Source organism: Pieris rapae, chromosome 6, assembly GCF_905147795.1.
Source record: "Pieris rapae chromosome 6, ilPieRapa1.1, whole genome shotgun sequence".
NCBI lineage: Eukaryota > Metazoa > Arthropoda > Insecta > Lepidoptera > Pieridae > Pieris > Pieris rapae.
Window position 1 is genome coordinate 123,776 of NC_059514.1, and position 19,355 is coordinate 143,130.

Here is a 19,355-nt window from a genome sequence, read left to right on the forward strand (position 1 = left end):
TAACATAGTAACAGACTTAGCCAATGTACCAGAGATATAACAGATAGTCTATGGAAGATGTATGTCTGGGCTTTTAGTCTGGATAATGGATACTCTCAGATCCACTGATGTCTATGATCAGTAGATCGGTATACTGGTGAGGTTAGTGTAGTTTTATGCTTAAAATCTTTTATAAATAATTAATAAATGAATCGAGTCAAGTAATTTCTAAATGTGATTAAGGGTGTTTCTAAAGCACAATGTTACAGAACACTACTCTTAAAATATTCGTTATCCTTCATTCAACTTTTCCCATAATAAAAAGGACGCGATAGTTGTCATTTTCTAGGATAGCGTATTTTTAACTGATAGCGTCTATTTATAAACGAATGCCAATCTTATGAATGATCTATATATATATTTTTTAATAAATGTGTTTTTTGGTCATCATTTAAAATTTGACATTATTTTCATTAGTACGATGTAACTTTTTAGGCGGGAGAATGGCTTTGGTTATGGCCCTGGGTTTGCACCAGGTATTTTTCATAATTTTGCTGCTCAGAGTGTTGTCAGTGTTCCTGGTGAAAACGTGGTACGTCCCAGACGAGTACTGGCAGACTTTGGAAGTGGCACATAAGCAAGCTTTTGGATATGGAGTATTGACTTGGGAATGGCAGAAGGGCATACGAAGCTATCTCTACCCTAGTATCGTCTCTGTGTTCTACACTGTTTTGAAGTTTGCATCATTAGACTACCCAGAAGTTGTGGTGAGTTTATATAAATTATTATTGTTATTTTTTTAACTTAAAGCCATTTATTAAAACATAAGATGCTGTTGATTCTAGTATTTGTTCTCTTACCTGTACCTGATTACTTTTAAGGTTGCAACACCACGGATCCTTCAGGCTATTCTCAGTGCTATTGCAGACTACCGTTTTTATAAATGGACAGGCGGTCGCAAATGGGCCCTGTTTCTAATACTCACATCATGGTTCTGGTTCTACTCAGCCAGCCGAACATTATTGCAAACTTTTGAAACAGATTTAGTTGCTATTGCTCTGTCTGTATTCCCTTTTAAAGCAGGAAAATTATCATATTATGAACAAGGTAAGAATGTTTTAATACAGGAAAAACAAATTAAATATTATGAAATTTATATATGTGTATCAATTATGGTGACATTTGCTTTAGACACATGAAATTGCACAATGTGGACAAAAGTAAAACTTTGTCTTAATAATTTTCAGAGGACAATAGATGGATTTGGCTAGCCGTTTTATCTGTGTTCATTCGACCCACATCTGCACCATTATGGCTTGTCCTCGGCATGTACAACCTGTTTACTACCAATCAGGGAAAATTTCATTTTTTTAAAAACTATGTGCCAATTAGGTAGGTGTTCTTTTTCCCTGTCTTGTTCAACTAACTGTTACTTTTAAGATTCCTCTATTAACATCTAACACTGATGTAACATTAGCCTCAAATTTATCAATTAAAAACTAGCATGATTGGCTTTATGCTGTAATGTAAAATATATCTATTCAACTTTCAGTCTCATAGCCGGTGGAAGCTTGATCGCTCTAGATACATACATGTACGGAAGATTAATCGTCACACCCTGGGAGTTCTTTAAGTATAATATCTTACAAGATATTGGATCCTTCTACGGAACACATCCATGGTAACTTCTCTACCCTTAAAATACATTCAATACTAAGTCTGTTCCATCAGAGACTATTCTCTGTGAAAGCTTTCCTATAAGTAAAAGTATATAATTTCAAGTGTTTATTTTCAGGCATTGGTACTTGACCCAAGGTATACCGGCAGTGTTAGGAATGACCTTCCCTCTAGTACTGTGGGGTATCATTTCAGTTCTTCGAAGACATAAAGAGAACAAAATTGGAGTCGTTTTGTTGACTGCCGCCGTCGTTCATTTAGGAGTTCATAGGTTAAAAATATTTTCACTTCTTATGCTCCTCAGACAAATTACACGTGGATCTGACGCCTTCCGGCAAACTAAGCGGACTAATCGGGGATTCTCGATGATTTCAGTTGCATCGCTCATAAAGAGTTCAGATTCGTCCTGCCTCTGCTTCCCGTCCTGCTGTATTTGGCCCAAGACGTCGTCGTCCCCTGGAGCAGGAAGGCCAAGAGGTACGCGTCTTCCGCTTCGTAGTCCGCCCCACTCAGTCGAAGAACAGCAGCGCCCACTCGATACACGCTCCGTTTCAGATGGCAGCTGTACTCTCTTGCGGCGGTGATCCTGCTGGGCAACGCCGTCCCCGCGGCCTACTTCGGCTCGGTGCACCAGGCGGGCACCACGCGGGTCATGGCCCTCCTGCGGGACGCGATCCCTCACAACCGCAGCTCCGTGCTGTTCCTGATGCCGTGCCACTCCACGCCTCTCTACAGCCACCTGCACATCAACGTGTCGACCCGTCACCTGGACTGCTCGCCCCCTCCCCCGGGCCGCACCTGCGAGGCCGACGCCTTCTTCAACAACCCCGGCGCGTGGTGGGCCAAGGAGTACTCCGCCAGGCAACCTCCCACTCTGCTCGTCATGTTCGACGTGCTCCGAGGCCGCGTCGAGTCTCTGCTCGAGAACCGGTATCGGCTGATAGGCGAACTGCCGCACACGCAGGTGCGTGTCTCTTTCTCTCTCTTTCTCCCTCTTTCTCCCTCTCCGTCTCTGGCCGAGAAGCGTTCGATAATAATAATATTGAATTTCAGTTTCCTTCGGGCGAGGTCGGCTCGAGCGTGCTGCTGTTCGAGCGAGCGCAGCCGGCGGAGCGCGGCCGAGACTAACCGAACGCATTTTCACCTTTTAGAAGACCGACGTCGATCCGCAGTCAGCGACCTCATCAGTTATCGTTCGTAGGGAGAGAGAGAGAGAGAGTCTACCCGCCAGTCTCCACTGATCGCCGCGGATTTGCGACGCGGGAAATGTCTTCCGACCGTTTGACATTATTGCTTTTATTTTGCCGACATTTTGTTTGCACTTTTTTGGTGCAGATTTAAGTTATATTTAAGATATCGTTTAGATATTTATATTAACTAAGTTTATAATAAGCGCTCGACGAAGCCAAATACGCTACGATTACACATAGAAATCCATGAATGCGCCCTGCATCGAAGCGTCTTTCGGGACGGACCGCGGAATGCCCTCCTAGAATAGACCGACGAAAAGACCACCGACGGCTCGCGAAGTTCGAATTCATGAAAAGGGCGCTGTCGAGAGTTCGAGAGCCGACACCGTTTCTGAAATTGTGGAATTGAGAATATTTCAAATGGCAATAATGGTGAATGTGAGATGACCTCATTTTCGTTGTACAAAATAATTCAATTCATAGTAAATATCTATTTATGACGCTGGTTGTAATTGCTTGATTAAGTATTGTGTGATTTAGCAACAATATTATTGAATCGGATTTGACATAATTTTTGTAATTTTAATAAACTTTAATTGAGGAAATTTTTGAGAATTTTTTGGGAAATCCCCAGTGTTGTTTTCTGTAAGTAAACGTCTTTTAGAAATGTGTGAATTTTAATAAAGATTTTATTTTTAACCGTTTTTCTTTCCCCTTTCAACTGATTTGATTACAGAAAATCGACAGTTTTTACTATAACATCATTAAAAAACGTTACGTAGTAAAAACGTGAGTAGCGATCGTTATATTAACAATCATTGTCGTAAAATAATGACGGATCTGACAAATAGTCGTTTTTGTATCATTTTCATCGCCGACTGTCACTTCTAATTGGACCCGTCACTCCAAATGATACCACGCTACTAATCGGAAGTCGGAACTCAGAGAAATAAGATATGAAAAAGATACAGGTGCAGATTTTTTCGAATTTAAATGAGGCACTTTATGGCCATCATGTACATTACAGTATAATTTAAATTCATTAAAACGTATCAGTATGTAAAAAGTATAATATAAATTCACAAGTCACCGTTTAATTATAATAGCAAGGAGATTAATAAAAATATTCCAAACTTCAGAAATAATTCGATTTACTTCTTTTAATTTACTACTAATAATGTATATACATTATTCCGGTAGAATTATTATTTTACACAAAGTTATTTTAAATAATCATAGTTTTTCAGTAAAAAATAGTTGAAACTGAATTGAATACAAAGAACAAAGTGGGATGGTCACATACGACTATCAGATAAAAGAGCATATTAATAATAATTAATGAATACATAATATGCATTGAATAACGTCGGTTGCGATCACGCGTCACTATTATGTCCACAGAAAAATGTAGTATAGTTACACATAATAACTATAACAATAATAATAATATAGCTGTTAGTTTCAGTCCGTCCTCCTCATCAGTATAGTTACATACAATTTGAAAATTAAAATCTTTTTAAATAAATATACTTAAGTACATAATAATAGTAAATCTGCTGCGACCAGTGCTCACTTATGCTTCTGAAACCTGGCCCCTTACCAAGAAAGACGAGATCTCTCTCCTTATTTTCGAGCGAAAGATTCTTCGAAGAATCTTTGGTCCTGTTTGTAACGGTGTTTTGCGTATCCGCTACAATAAAGAACTTTATAAAATCCTAGAAGACGCCAGCATCGTCCAATTCATAAAGTGCAACAGGCTCAAGTGGCTGGGACATATGCACCGAATGGCGAACGACAGAACCCGAAAGTCCTTACTAAACTCACAACCCAAACAAATATATAGAAAACCCGGTAGACCGAGGCGGCGTTGGTAGGATAGTGTTGTCAAGGACATTAGGGTTTCGCAATTGGACGCGGGAAGCACTAGAATCTAGTGTTGTACACTTCGCCATCGCGATCTATCTAGTGACTAGATAGATCGCGATGGCGAAGTGTAATTGAGGAGGCTAAGGCCCATAAGGGGCTGTATAATCATTGATGATGATGATACATAATAATAAACTTAACAGATTAATGTATTATCAGAAAGCCAACGTAATTCTTTTGCAAATGAAATTTTTAAATTATTTTATAGTCTTCCGTAGAAAACTGACGTATAGTCAGTAACGATACTATAGTCAGTAACTTTAGAATACATATTTTACAGCATGTACAATAATGGTGCATCCGTGGATACCTACATCGGGAGCGGGAGGGGCAGCGGCCTGTCATACAGAGACGAGTAAGGACAAGCGTCATTTTTCTCATTTATCTCATCTCGTTTATCATTAAAATTGAAATTTAAAACACATGTAATTTTTTTGTAGCTTTAACATTTAGTTGTAGTATGATAAAAAGTAGATTTTGGATATGTTTGCAAATCTGATATTGCTCTACGATCACGACAAAACGTAAATTAGTTAATATTCGCCCCTTGCGTATAGCAGGCCACGCAACTAATCTACACAAAATAAGAGAACTCTAGCTAAAGTACGATGTCTCTAATCGAGTACTTCTAACCCACATTGATAGTACGGTCATGGGTCAAATGGCCAAACAAACCACTCAGTACAATTTCACGTTTCGCACAAACATGGTGTTTGTGATATTCATAATTTTAACTTTACTCTCAAAACGGCATGTGTTATGTGAAGCTGAAGGTGGAAAAGGTAGTTTGGTGTTTGTTTTCGATACGACGTGGTCGATGTCAAACGATTTGCGGCAGTTGAAAAATGGCGCTGAAATGATACTGAAGACTGCTTTGGAGGAAAGTGACGTCATAGCCGATTTTGTTTTTGTGCCCTTCCATGATCCAGGTATGCACCGAACGGTCGTATACAGTTTTCGCTTTACTTGAGTAATTATATGATAAAAAATTTAATTGCGCGTCAAAATCATTAATATTGAAATCAGCAGTGAAAACTGTGACGTATAATGCCTATGGTTATCGCATCGAGTCAAGATCACAATACTGCAATCGCCTCTTGAAATGTACTTACAAAGATTGCGGACGCGACAGGTCAGGGGCACGAGTCCCATTCGAATACTACGTATATAGTATAAATCAGTGATCAGTCTATGGTGGATACTGACACATGTTCGTGTGTCATTACTATCTCTGATGCACAGCCGGGATTCGAACGCACAAACTTAGGCGCGAGACTTTCTCGCTCGCGTGATATATATCTCACGGAAATAAACAGATTGAGAGGTCTTATTATCTTGGTATCATGGTATCTTAATAGTTATCATCTATTTTAGTAAAACATTATTCTATGAATTTAATGCGTGTGTGTAAAATTTAAAACCATTAATTTCAAAATAGAAAATGTTTCATTTTTCCTTTTATAATGAAGATGCAGATAAAATCCGACAGACTCATACCAATTCGAAAAGCGCTTGACGTAGTTTCAGCTATCCAACAAAGAATTGTTGATGTAAGGAAATTAGTAAAAATATTAAATACCATATGTAATATTCAAAAATTGTTTTTTTAAAAAGCGAAAGCAAGTTGCTATTTAAAGTAATAATCCATTGAATTCAGAATTATGTTAGAAGTATTTCAATAAAACTATTATTAGCTGTGGGACCACCGACGGTAACAAAAGACAAAGAGGTCCTGAAGGCGGCTCTGCAGAAGGTCCAGGTGCACGGGGGCGGGGATTGTCCAGAGATGTCTTTGGGTGGTATTCAGTTGGCTCTAAACGTCAGCCGGCCGCAGTCCTATATATATGTGTTTACTGATGCAACAGCTTTTGATCATCATTTGATAGGACAGGTCTTGGATGCAGTGCAGAGGAAGCAGAGCCAGGTGTGTAAAAGTTAAAAGTATAGTTACATCATTAAATCAAATCATTTATCCCAATTAGACCACGTAAAATGGCACTTTTCAACGTTAAATAAAATATAAAGATGATTCTAGTGCCCATTCCAAAAGCTACATAGTTTCGTGTGAAGAAGAATGGTCACAACTCCACTCTTTTAAATAAAATTTACAATATATGTATTAGTTAAGTAATTATACGTGAAGATAATGTACTTCTAGAATATCCACATGCTATCTATATCTATATATAATGTCTATGATAAACCTGTTTTGTGGCAATGAAATTGGTCGAAACAATATACTTGGACAAAACTGAGAGCTCTATGGTAAAAGACTTTCATCGCCTGAAATGCGTAGTTAGGTTTGTTTTAAGTACCTAAAGATAGAAACTAATATTAAAATTTCATCTAATTGAAAATAAATTTCTAAACAATATTTTAACAAAATTAATACTAACAATTTGACACTTATGTTTCTGCGTATGTGTGTGTATTGATATTGAACCCAGAATAAGATTTTTAGGACAAGGTGATGTTTCAGGTTGTATTTGTGCTAACAGGGCATTGCAATGATCTCCAAAAGCCGACATACAAAGTGTACCACCAAATAGCAGCAGCTAGCGCGGGTCAAGTATTTCATTTGAACAAGACCAATGTTCATCAGGTACCATCTAAGTATTTAACAGGGAGGAGATGGTGGAATTTTTCTTACTTCTTCAATCCCTAAGTAGTTCTAGAGGATATCTCAAATAAAATTTCCTTCGATGTTTTCAGTTTAATGTAATTGTTTCTAATGCCTCATAATCTACCTCATCGTAGATTAATATTTACAAGTTTTTATTTCTGTATATATACACAGTTTGTTTATAATAGAAGGTCGAATTTTTTAAATATCTATATATTATATGTAATACAAAAGCTTTTTCAGGTGTTGGATTTCGTCCGAAGTTCTATAAAAGGCCGATCAGTAAATCTTGTTTCAACTGTGAATCTTCCTGGATACAATCACACACAAAAGGTTTTTCTTCTTTGTGAATTTAGATCGTATTAGTTTATGTGATATTACCTTTATAGCTGAATATTGTTTGCAGATCCCGATAGATAGCTCAGTGAACGAAGTGACCGTCTCGGTGTCGGGAGCCAAACCCCAGATACGAGTGGTGAATCCCAGCGGTGAAGAGTTGACTGGGCCACCACAGTTAGTCGCCACGCTTGATCTTTCAGAGATTATGGTATGGATCAGTTGCAGCATCTTTAAATATAATAACGGTTAATTCCATCTTCAGTTCACTTTCCAAATTATACACAAATCGTTATTTAGATCGTAAAAGTCGTCGAGCCCGAGCCGGGCAACTGGAGCATAACGGTGGGCAGTTCTGCTGAACATTCTGTGAAAGTTGTGGGACTGTCCAACTTGACATTCAGTCACGGCTTCTCAGTGCTCCCTCCCTCATCCATGGAGGAAACCAGCCTACAACCTTTGCAGGGTACCTATTTTTCATCAATTACTTATTTTTTGTCCATTCATTATCGTTACCTCTCATATACAATTGTCTTTGATTTCAGGTACCTATAACCACCTGGTTATATCTCTAAGCGATAATTCAAATGTGGCTGAAAAGATAAATTATGTGGAGGTATTAAGTTTAAACGGAAAGACATTGTTCGAAGTTCCGCTCGATTTGTTGGACAATGAGACAAATCTATACGCAACGAGAGCTTTTTTACCCCCAGAAGAATTGTTTTACATTTCTGTACGTAATTTCTTATCTTAAATTCCATATAACAGCATTTTCGAGAACGCATTTTTAACCTACAAGGATGAAATATTAACTTATATTTGGAGTAGATATTTTTTGCACTATTCTGGGATATTATAATTAATTTTGTCACATCATTATTTTATCTTTAGAGTTGTTACTAATTCAATAGAACGACACATTAGTATCCAAACCGATAATCTTACATAAAAAAACATTAAAACAATATATCAAGCAACTCTTGTGAATTCAGCCAGTGTACAAACAAATAGGTCTACCTGAATCGAAATTTTGTTAATTATTTGCTGCGATAGACTTATTCGTAACAATTTGACTGAAGCCCTCTATTATAGTAGGTATAATATGAATTGAAACACTTATTTAGATAAATGGAGTCGACAAGAACGGCAATATTTTAAGAAGAGTTGGCGCTACTGCAGTGCAAGGGAAGTCACCTGGTGAGTTCCGAAGCCATTTTTTTGTAAGAGTTTTTGTAGAAAGTAGAAGACAAACAATGAAAGTAGAAGAAAAAAAGACAACAACAACAAAAAATGTTTTATTGATCGTAAAAATTTAATATTATTATATAAATAATAATAATATTATTATAATATAAATTTAATATTTTACAAAATACATCAACAAGTCTTTGTGAAATGTTACAGATTCTCCGTATTTGGCTGTAACTGAAAAGGTAAGAAGTTACAATTTATAATTCTTTTGTAGTTTAGATAATTTATTTATTTAGAGTGGTGGCGTATTAATAAGTGATTGAATTGATTGTAAGATAGAGGCGCGAGCGCACGATCGAATAGTGTTGATGTGTAAAGTGGAGAGCCTCGTGCCAGTCACGGCGGGATGGCACAGAGTCGGACAGACAACGCAGTCGAACATTTCCAGTCTGTGAGTTATCAGTAGAATTTTTGTGAATAAACTCAATGTGTAACGGTTTTAAATAATATAAATTCCTGGTTTAGGCAGAGCACCTCAGTGCAATACGTGATACGAGATATGTCGGAACTGGACGTCGGCCCGTATGAATGCGTTGCCGTCAACGTAGCTGGATTATCTTCTGCGGTGACAGTCGTAGATCTCATAGGTATCGTCAATACTGAGTTTCAATAGTAAATGCTTGACGAGTTATCCTCGTGAAGAGAGAATATCTCAACAGTCGGCACCGTTGCGTCTACTAACGGATTCTATGTGTTGTCTAGCTGTCTGTCCTTCGATAAATATAATTTATATTGTTTTTTTTAGTCGAACCTCCTCAAATGATCGTGTCGCCACTTAATACTACGGTCGTGATAGAGGGAAATCTGAATATTTCGTGTTCAGCAATCAGCGACACCTCACTCCAAAAAGCATTTATAATGTTTAACGGAACAGACCACAACTATGGTAATAATTTTATGCTATGAATCAATAGAAAGTAATAAATGTATTTGAAATCGTTTATTTATATATTTTTTTAGATATTCAGTTCGCGTTGGAGTATAATCCTGATGGAGTATACTCGTTCAATAAATCGATACAAAATGCGACAGAACAAGACCAAGGAATGTATACGTGCGTTGCGATTAATAAGGGTGAGAGAAAAGTGAAACGTTTCCAATATTTTTGTTTGTCAGAAAGAGTAACCTATACTTACAGTGATACGAATAAACGTTCTGTTATAACCAGGGGGGTCTTCAAACTCATCCACTCACATAAGCATCCGATCTCATCCCTTGGCGCACATTCTCGGCCCGCACACACTGACCCGCCACGCGCACACACACGCGCAATTCGTGTGTTGTGTAGAGAACGCCCAGCGAATGTACTGGATGGACCCGAAGAAACATATCCTGAACCAGGTCAATGTGACCGGCTCCTATAATTCACTTTTAGATGTACGTGACATTATGGAAGATGGCGTTTGGACGTGTGTCGCCGTCAGATACAATTATACAGGTATGAAAGAATGAAAATATTTAATATTGTTAGGGGTCCGTCAACGTAAGTGTAGTATATGTGTTTATAAATATTGTTTCCAGCATCCGACTCAATAGAACTTCGTGTACTAATCAAACCGGAGGTGAAAATAGAGGGCTATCATAATATCACAGTTTTGAACGGATCGGTAGCAAAAGTCGCGTGTATAGTACTTGCCAAGCCGAAACCCCGGATCCTGTGGCACATGGAAACTGAACGATTTCTTCCACACGAAGTAATTACTACATATTCAATTTCGGTGTTTTAACCACGAATTTGTTTCTGTATATGTTATTATTTTTGAGGTAACGACAATATCGCCAAACCTATATAGAAGTGTTCTAACATTGGACGGCAACAAAGAGCCCGTGAATGGAACTTATTTCTGCTTTGGGGAAAATACTGAAGGAATCGAGCAGGACAGCATCACCGTGCGAGTGAGACGAAAAATGATTTTAGTCGAGGGCTTTGGGGGTGGGTGACATACTCCATTACAAGATAATTGCAAAACAGCAACCAATTATAAATAACAAATATTATTTTCATAGATCGATCGGTTGAAATCTACTCAAAAGTCATACTGGCATGCCGAGTAGACTCGTATCCTCCACCAAAAATGTCGTGGTTTCACAATGATACACAGCTTCCAGCCGATTCCACCAAGATCCAAAATTTTTCTATAACAATAGAAGCAGTAGATTTCGACGATCTCGGCTCGTATTCGTGTGTTGCTGAAAATGAATATGAAGTGCTACGGGTGAATGCAACGCTCTCGGTGAAAGGTTTGAGTAAGTTGAAACAATATTTCTATTTCTAATAAATGAGCCTTTTTGCTGTAATGCAAAAAGCAGAGGAAAGTCTTTTATTCTTCATTCTTTTTTAACTGTTATTAGCTTGTTTCTCGACGAAGGCCTCCTTCAAGTGTCGGTTTTGGACTTTGATTTTGAATTTAGGTTTGGCAATTCTATACCATGCTACTTTTCCTATGTCGTCCTCCCAACACTCACCTGCCTCTCCCTGCTTCTCTTTTCATCCCGAGGGCTCTATTAGTATCCCCATTAGTATTTTAGTATTTCATACTTGTATGTTACTTTTGCATCAATAATAATACTCGTGTAATCGAAATATTTCTATCTACTTCTGCATTGTGTCAATTGGCGCTATTTATTACGCATATGATTATAGATGTTCCCAGATTATCAAAAGTCCCAGGCTACATCGTCACTCAAAAAGGAAAATCGGTTGTTTTGACATGTAGGTAAGACTTTGCATTAAAAATTTAAGCATTATTTTAACTGTTATCGGGAAGTATTAACACCAGTTAGGGAAAATAAGGTGATTTTACACCTGGCACGAAAGATGAAGGCTCATAACGAGGCCGAAAGATGAAGGCGATTAACAGGTGTCTAGTGTGGCTCCATATAATGTACCTAAACCGTTCCGGTGACGTTAATCTCTGTATCCACTTTGATTATCGATTAGCGCAAGTGATTATTTTAGGTGATTAGTGATTAGGAGAAAATAAGTGAATAAGGACATCGACTGACTAGTGCAGGTGACTAATTTGCTGCGTAAGGTGATTAGAAGCGTGTTCTACGAGTGAACTGCGAGTAGTGACGTCGCGAGTGCTCTCCCTTGTGACTCGCAGCGTGCTTACCAAACTATATGAAAACTCAATTTACTTAACAGAGCCACTAAACAATAATTGGACTTGCACTACACACCTGCACTAAACAATGTCAATTACTAATCACTTGCACTCGCACTAATCAAAGTGAATACAGGCCTTTATTAATTGTATTCGGTCTCTCAATATTATATTAGTACTTAAATTGATTAACTAGTTCGCGTAGGTAAATGTATCGCTTTACAAATATTATATGATTGTATGATGGAAGAAATTTTACATTTAGGGTTCTCAAGGGCAACCCCAAACCGACTGTATCATGGCAGCACAGACGTCACAACTCGACAAATTATACAAGTTTGCCGAACGATATTCTCATTGATAGAGATGACTTAAAAATATCGAGTGCAAATATAGACATCGAAGGCGTGTACCGGTGTACGGCAGAAAATATTCTAGGAAAAGATCAATATGACGTAGAGCTGATTGTTCGATGTGAGTACTTCTCTATTGAATGTCCTTAAACTGAAAACCTGACTTGATTTATAATTTTGTTTTCTTTACAGATCCACCAGAATTAAAAAGCGCAGAGAATCGTGTGTCCAGTCCGTTGAATATAAAACTCGGTGATCAATTAAAACTCAGTTGCGACGCGATTGGGAATCCGCCGCCCGCCGTTGTATGGACTAAGGATTACCAGACGATTGCATTCTCTAAGAATGTGTTAGTTTTAAAACTTGTTTAATTGAATTGTATAACTTTGAAATATTTAATGACATTGTGTGTTGTGTGAAAATGTTTCTTTTCAGATATCTGAGTGAAGGTGACGTTCTAATGATACGCAACGTGACCGAGTTCGACGACGGCGTTTACTCTTGCGAAGCCCTGAGTCCGTTGGGCTCCGTGTGCGACAACTTTACTGTTCATGTTTATCGTGAGTACTTCGCTATTTTACCTTTGATATTGTTATCTTTGTACAATTTTGTTTAAGTAATTCCACGAATTGAATTGAATCCTTTTAAAATATTTAACGAAACTCTTAACTTTCAGAGGTTCCCGAAATTGTGTCAAACGCAGATGCCGAGAAGGAAATACTAGAAGGGCAACTAGTGCAGTTTCCCTGCCTCGCCCGGGGTCTACCGTTCCCCACTATAAAGTGGACACATAATGGGAAACCTATATCTGAGGGGCGGAAGTTTATCGATGAATATGGAATAAGGTAATTATTTTTATAATTTTTTTGTATCAGCCCAAAGTAATACGAAAATATCCTGAAATTACTCAAACTGCAGATTTGTAGCGAATTTGACCGACTTCGGCGAATACGTTTGTGAAGCGAGCAACGGGTATGGCTCCGCCACTTTAAACTTCTCTCTGTATGTTTGGGGTAGGTATGTTCACTTATTCCTACTTGTTTTTATATATTTTTATTGTATAAATGACATTTACCACGTCTCATCGTTTCATCAGTGGCGCCCTCGATCGATCCGCCTCTAGAAGTAACTCTTAATGTACGAGTAGCAGACAACGCCACATTAAACTGTGATGTCGTCGGGTTTCCGGTTCCAACTATAGTTTGGGAGTTCAATGAGAAACCACTCCAAGCTAATACTACGAATGTGAGGTGAGCGGAGTTTATTACATATTTTATAAAAAAATTAAACATTAAGAGAGAGTTAATACATTGCTTTCAGTTTCGACGATGAAGGCAATTTATTTTTACACAAAGTGACCATAGATATGGAAGGAGAGTTCGTGTGCGTCGCTGAAAACGTTGCCGGCGTAGCGATTAAAACATTTTATGTAATCGTTGAAGGTATATATTCGCCATATTCTTCATACTTATTTTTACTGATTTCATACTTAGTTCTTATTATGTTTTAATCTATTACTTTAACATTTATAAAATCGATTTAGTCCCCAATCTTCATTTTCAGAACGCCCCGTTTTCGACACTGAAAGCTTAGATGAGTATGTTGGAATAGCTGGAAAAGATCTAACTATGGTACTCAGTTGTAAAGCGACAGGGAAACCTCGCCCTTATGTGCTATGGGTTAAAGACGGGGTTTATTTAAAGAGAGGTAGCTTTTAAATAAATTTCAAGGAATTTAGTTAAGGGAATCTTAAGTTTAGTTAAGGTTATACCTACCTATTTAATAAAACCTATAGCGCATATTTTCAATATTATTTTATATTTTGCGGCACCAAGGGGTTCCTGAAGTTATGTAAGACATCGTGCGTAACCCAAAATGAATAATCATATGAAAAGCGCTTAAAGATCACCACCTGCCGGAAACATAATCTTTTTCCTATGCATTCTACTCGTGCAGTCGAGCGTCAGCGAGGTCCTAATCCCCTGTACTAGCTGGTTTTCACCCTCTTTGCCGGAGAACGACCTATTTGTGATGGGTATCGGGATACCTAATAGACTGTTCTTTAAAGTACTCAAAGTACCTACATTAAGTATATTTTTTTTAATTATTTTAATTCGTTAAAACACTTTTTGTAAACATTTTAGTCAAACTAAATAAATACAGTATTCTGTTTAGATTCCCGATATGAAATAGATGACGAAGGTACATTAACAATAAAACAGCCCCAATTGGAGATGAGTGGCAACTACACATGTATCGCTAAGAACTCTCTTGGAAATATCAGTAGAATTGTTCAAGTACATGTTTATTGTAAGTTATTGGTATTTATAAAAACTTCACATTTATCTTAATTAAAGGAATGTTACATTAACATGCCTTAACGTAATGCAGCCATGCCGACCGTCCAATCGGACGAAGCTCAATCCACAGTGAGAGACCTCGTCGAGGGTACCGTTGGAGAATTGGAGTGTCCCGTCCGACACAGGGAACGTGTCCAATGGTATAAGGTTCGATATTAATATTTATATCTTAAGCAATTGTGTTGATAAAATTGTTAAACATAGACATTCCAACAGGATGCAGTATTAATAGCGAACGGCTCTCTAACATTTCCAAACGTGAGCCGATCTGTCTCCGGACAATACGCGTGCGTCGTGTCCAACAGGGTTGGCTCCACCCACGCTTTGGTCACCGTGAACGTCGTGTGGCCTCCGAGCTTTCTGAATCGACCTGAAAACGAAGTGCAGCTCTCGAAGGGTGATGACGCATTCTTCGACTGTGCCTTTGATGCTAATCCACGAGCGAACGTCAGTTAATCTATTTCATTAACTCGTTGATTACTCGTATCATTATCTACATTTGGGTCGCTCTCGTAACTCATCTGATGACTTACTTATTTGTAGGTGCAATGGTTCTTCGATTCTGAATTGCTAAAAGGAGAAGACAGGCACACGTTGAAGGTGATGAAAGCTCAGACACGCCATAGTGGAATATATAAATGTGTAGTTAGCAACGAGTATGGAAGCGTAATTAGAGAATTTAAGTTAGCCGTACTAGGTATATACATCATTTAAGATCACAGTTATATGTATTTACATTAGAGAAGTGAATAATTTAATGTGAATTCAACTATTTCAGTTCCGCCATACATTTCTGAATTTGATCTGCTCGAGGTGTACTTGAAAGAAGGGACGAACGCGACTCTCGAATGTAAGGCAAAGGGACATCCCTTACCCGAGATATCATGGACTTTCGAGTAAATTCATTTTAGATTCTTTTTAATTACATTTTTACATTTACGAAAGCTTTACAAAATGTTGTAATTTCGCAGAAACACGAATTGGCATATCGCTAATTTCACTATGACATCGACGAATGTGTCTCTACAATCTGAAGGCATTTTTCGCTGCGACGCGAAGAGCAAAGCCGGAGTCACGCACCTAATCTACAAAGTCACCGTAGTTAGTGCTGCCACAGTGAAAAATATTACTTTTTTTGTTGGAGGAGAAGGAAATAATATAGAGAAAAGTGTGGACGTAGCTGTGAGTTGATGAATAATTATGATGAAATTTTGAAAGCACAGAGCGCTCTATTGTTAGTTGGTCCCGGCGTAGTCGTCAATGTCTTGTCTTCTTGTGTAGTTGTTCAAGTACAACTTCTAATAACTTTTCAGCTCAAGAATGATGTGCGAATATCCTGCTCTGCCACAGGCAATCCTCTTCCGACCATCCAATGGTTTCGAAATGGTAATAAAGTAAGCCAAAATATCGCAAACGTTCCTTACGCTGATCTCTTCCTTACTGAAGTGACTTTGACTCAGGCGGGTGAATATACTTGTGTCGTTGCAAATGAGGGTGGCATCGACGCGAGGGATATAAGGGTCAACGTTCTCGGTGAGTTTTTCAACTAACTAGATAAAAAAAATAAAATAAACTAAGAAATACTTCTTTAGTGTTTATCAATTAGCTACTTCACATTATTTTAAGTATTGAACATTTTTCAGAACCACCAAGTATTTTCGGAAGTCTCACCCAGAATATAAATGACACAAATGTGATAAATTTGGATGTGCTATCGGAACAATCTTTTTACATGCACTGCCATGCATACGGAAACCCGGTGCCCGAAATATACTGGTTCAAGGATGGGTTGCCATTAAAATTATATGATGGGAGCATGGTGTCCAAGGATTTCGGGGAAGTTATAGTTGTGCGGCAGGCTAAGGAAGAACACACTGGAAATTACACGTGTGTTGCCAGAAACATTGTCGGGGAAACCAGCGTCGTGTATCTGCTCGATGTTTTAGGTATTGTGAATTCCTTTGAAAATGCCCCAAATCATTAAGAGTTGCATTCGACGCGCGTAATATTCTTTTTAGTGGCCCCACCTCAGCCGAAAGACGACACGAAACATATAAGTATTCATATGGGACAGTCGTTGAATCTTACGTGTCCTGCGACGGGTCGCCCTCTGCCCCATGTGACCTGGGTCAAACATCCCTACACCGAGCTGGAACCGTCCGCCAAAATAAACCTGTCAAGGGATAACTACACTTTGGTAAGAACTATAATTGATTTTAATGAAGAATCCTCAGAATGCCGATGAAACGAAACATTGCATTTACAATATTTAATTCTAGGCTATAAACAGCACAGACGTGCTCGATAGCGGCAAATATTCCTGTGTAATGACCAACAAAGTTGGCTCCACCGAGATAATATTCGACGTGGTGGTTCAGAAAGCGCCATCCATTGCGCCTACTGGAAATGTTTCCGAGAAACACGTGATAGCGTTGCGACGCAGCATTGTATTGAAATGCGAGACCGATGGGAATCCTCCACCGAAGATTACTTGGTTGAAGGTAATCGACGAATAGCGTGATCATATTAAACAAACAAATAGTTGATATTAAACTTAAAGCCATTATCAGGATATCCAAAGGCTGCATGAGAATTTGCCGAACATAGAAAATCTCTTGAGCACAAGTCTCCTATCCATTTGGAGCGTGAGCGTTCGAGACGCTGGGCAGTACATCTGCATAGCCGAGAACGAGGCCGGCACCGTCCACAAGAGATTCGATCTCGTCGTGCGAGGTATTCCTCTGACATCACGACGTATTCATTTGATTCTTATGAGAAACTAGAAAACGATAAACACTGTATTTCAGTGCCAGGTAAATGGAGCAGTTGGTCAGGCTGGAGTTACTGCAATGTGACGTGCGGACACGGCTATCAGAAGCGCACTCGCCTATGTCAATACATAGACGACAATGACAATATGTATGGTGAGAAAAGGCGGTTTACTTATATACTTTCATGATTTGTTACAAAGAGTTCCAAATATTTTTTTACTTCACAGATAACACTACCCAAACAGAAAAAATAGTTTTAGACGAGTCCGCTTGCAAAGGCAGTACTGAGGATAGCAGAAAATGTCACATGCCACCGTGTGAGGTATTTTAGATTACATAGAAATAGAATAAGATATTATTATTTATATATACAAACTAAACTGTAAAATAACATAACATCGTTAGGAGGAAGTATCTTTATCGCACTGGTCTGCCTGGTCTCGCTGGTCTGCGTGTTCGTCGCGTTGCGGGTCCGGCACGCAGACTCGCACGCGCACGTGCAAAGGACGCGTCTCATGCAGCGGAGATAACGTCCAGGTAAAAGCTCTCAGATTCGCCCTAGAGGAGAACGTGTTTTGTTTACGTTAAAGTAAATTTTACTTTCCAGATAAGGAAGTGTCCGAGGCTCCCTCCGTGTCGAACGAGTTCTTCGACGAACAACGTATACGGCCGCGGCGGTGCAATCGTCGATAGAAATTCGGTAACTGCTCATTCTTAATACACTTCGCTTTGAAGTTCGCATTGTGAAAAGTATAAAATTGAAGTTATATTTTACAGAAATTGGATTTTTCGCCAGAGATAACGTTTGAGTTACAACCACAAACTCGAAACTCTGCAGCAGGAGATTACGACGACTATTACTCGACGTTTTCATCAGGTATTTTAATGTTTCTTTGCCGAGTTAATTTCATATATGTATAGTCAAACCGCCGCAGTTTAAGTAACTATAATAAAAGAAGGAAAAAGAAAGAAGAACGTTCTTTTCACGTTTCAGCGAATAAACCGTCTCCATATTACGAGGTGAAGGTGACGGAGAACTCGGACGAGAGCCTTCGCGGCCCCTGCGGCCCTGGCCTCTGGCACGACCGAGCCGACGACGTTTGTCTCGGTGAGCACTCGACTGCAAAGGCCGTGACGGATGCGAGCCTTCTTACCTATTTCGATTAATTTCCCTTTTCTTAATAATAGATATAGACGAGTGCACCCTAGACGCGAACCGATGCCATATAACTCAAGCGTGCACGAACATAGTCGGCGGGTATCGGTGTTCGTGTCCCAGGGGCTACATGTCGCTCGGGGCCGGACAGCGCTGTTTAGGTTCGTTTATATTATATTTTATATATTATAGTTTACCGGTCAATTTCGGTATACGACTGTATCGGTTCTTATCTCACGAAAAGAGACGCTCGATATTTCAGACGTGAACGAATGTGAGCAAAAGACGTCCGGCTGTGAGTTCGCGTGCGTGAACACGGCGGGAGGATTCGTGTGCGCGTGTCCTGCGCCTCTGCGCCTGCACGAGGACAGACGTCGCTGTGTGCCGCGTACGTACTTCGCTTCGCTCTTCGCTTTCACTCCTCGCATCGTTCTCTCTCATTTCATTTTCGATTCCACAGGTGTGCCCTCCTACGGGGACTTCGAGGAGGAGTATTCGAGTTCATCGCTGGAGTTCTCCGGCCGAACGAGAGATCGATACGAGAAAATGTAATGTCGCCGTTCGTGAATGTTTTTTTATACTTTCAATTTATTATTAAAATCTTATCTCTCATTGTTATAGTTTTT

The 19,355-nt window shown here is 39.0% G+C and overlaps 2 protein-coding genes across 8 annotated transcripts; both read left to right on the plus strand.

Moving 5' to 3' along the window:
• The first annotated feature begins 10 nt into the window (after positions 1-10).
• LOC110999855 (GPI mannosyltransferase 3) lies at positions 11-3,545 on the plus strand. The gene is made up of 9 exons (XM_022269110.2): positions 11-141; positions 475-746; positions 861-1,086; positions 1,227-1,371; positions 1,532-1,660; positions 1,775-1,927; positions 2,032-2,133; positions 2,212-2,620; positions 2,710-3,545. The coding sequence occupies exons 2-9, from the start codon at positions 483-485 to the stop codon at positions 2,782-2,784; spliced, it is 1,503 nt and encodes a 500-aa protein (XP_022124802.2). The 5' UTR covers positions 11-141; positions 475-482; the 3' UTR covers positions 2,785-3,545.
• Positions 3,546-5,470: 1,925 nt separating this feature from the next.
• Positions 5,471-19,341, plus strand: LOC110999852 (hemicentin-1). 7 transcript variants are annotated; one of them, XM_022269104.2, is made up of 46 exons: positions 5,471-5,701; positions 6,467-6,696; positions 7,252-7,374; positions 7,639-7,728; positions 7,802-7,942; positions 8,032-8,197; positions 8,277-8,464; positions 8,856-8,928; positions 9,136-9,164; positions 9,258-9,373; positions 9,448-9,569; positions 9,728-9,868; positions 9,943-10,056; positions 10,151-10,420; positions 10,504-10,676; positions 10,747-10,915; positions 10,990-11,229; positions 11,627-11,699; positions 12,355-12,563; positions 12,635-12,791; positions 12,878-13,002; positions 13,119-13,287; positions 13,361-13,455; positions 13,539-13,692; positions 13,763-13,884; positions 14,006-14,149; positions 14,618-14,752; positions 14,834-14,949; positions 15,019-15,249; positions 15,346-15,499; positions 15,581-15,698; positions 15,774-15,984; positions 16,116-16,335; positions 16,446-16,748; positions 16,821-16,999; positions 17,082-17,303; positions 17,373-17,535; positions 17,610-17,726; positions 17,801-17,895; positions 17,979-18,110; positions 18,181-18,273; positions 18,351-18,450; positions 18,568-18,681; positions 18,762-18,890; positions 18,992-19,117; positions 19,190-19,341. In XM_022269104.2, exons 1-46 carry the CDS (start codon positions 5,479-5,481, stop codon positions 19,279-19,281), a joined length of 6,906 nt encoding a protein of 2,301 aa, XP_022124796.2. In that variant the 5' UTR covers positions 5,471-5,478; the 3' UTR covers positions 19,282-19,341. The 7 variants fall into 7 exon arrangements, 6 of the variants coding, with proteins under 6 accessions (XP_022124796.2, XP_045484558.1, XP_045484557.1 ...); XM_045628602.1 differs by having other exon boundaries at positions 6,659-6,696; XM_045628601.1 differs by lacking the exon at positions 18,762-18,890.
• The last annotated feature ends 14 nt before the right edge of the window (positions 19,342-19,355 follow it).

What these genes read in the sequence shown, in the direction of transcription:
- LOC110999855 (XM_022269110.2), top strand. Translation starts at nt 483, where the DNA reads ATGGCTTTGGTTATGGCCCTGGGTTTGCACCAGGTATTTTTCATAATT. An exon ending in GTTCATTTAGGAGTTCATAG is followed by an intron (nt 1,928 to 2,031) that starts GTTAAAAATATT and finishes CGATGATTTCAG; the next exon opens with TTGCATCGCTCATAAAGAGT. An exon ending in GCGAACTGCCGCACACGCAG is followed by an intron (nt 2,621 to 2,709) that starts GTGCGTGTCTCT and finishes ATTGAATTTCAG; the next exon opens with TTTCCTTCGGGCGAGGTCGG.
- LOC110999852 (XM_022269104.2), top strand. Translation starts at nt 5,479, where the DNA reads ATGGTGTTTGTGATATTCATAATTTTAACTTTACTCTCAAAACGGCAT. An exon ending in TGTGCCCTTCCATGATCCAG is followed by an intron (nt 5,702 to 6,466) that starts GTATGCACCGAA and finishes AACTATTATTAG; the next exon opens with CTGTGGGACCACCGACGGTA. An exon ending in GGCCGGACAGCGCTGTTTAG is followed by an intron (nt 18,891 to 18,991) that starts GTTCGTTTATAT and finishes TCGATATTTCAG; the next exon opens with ACGTGAACGAATGTGAGCAA.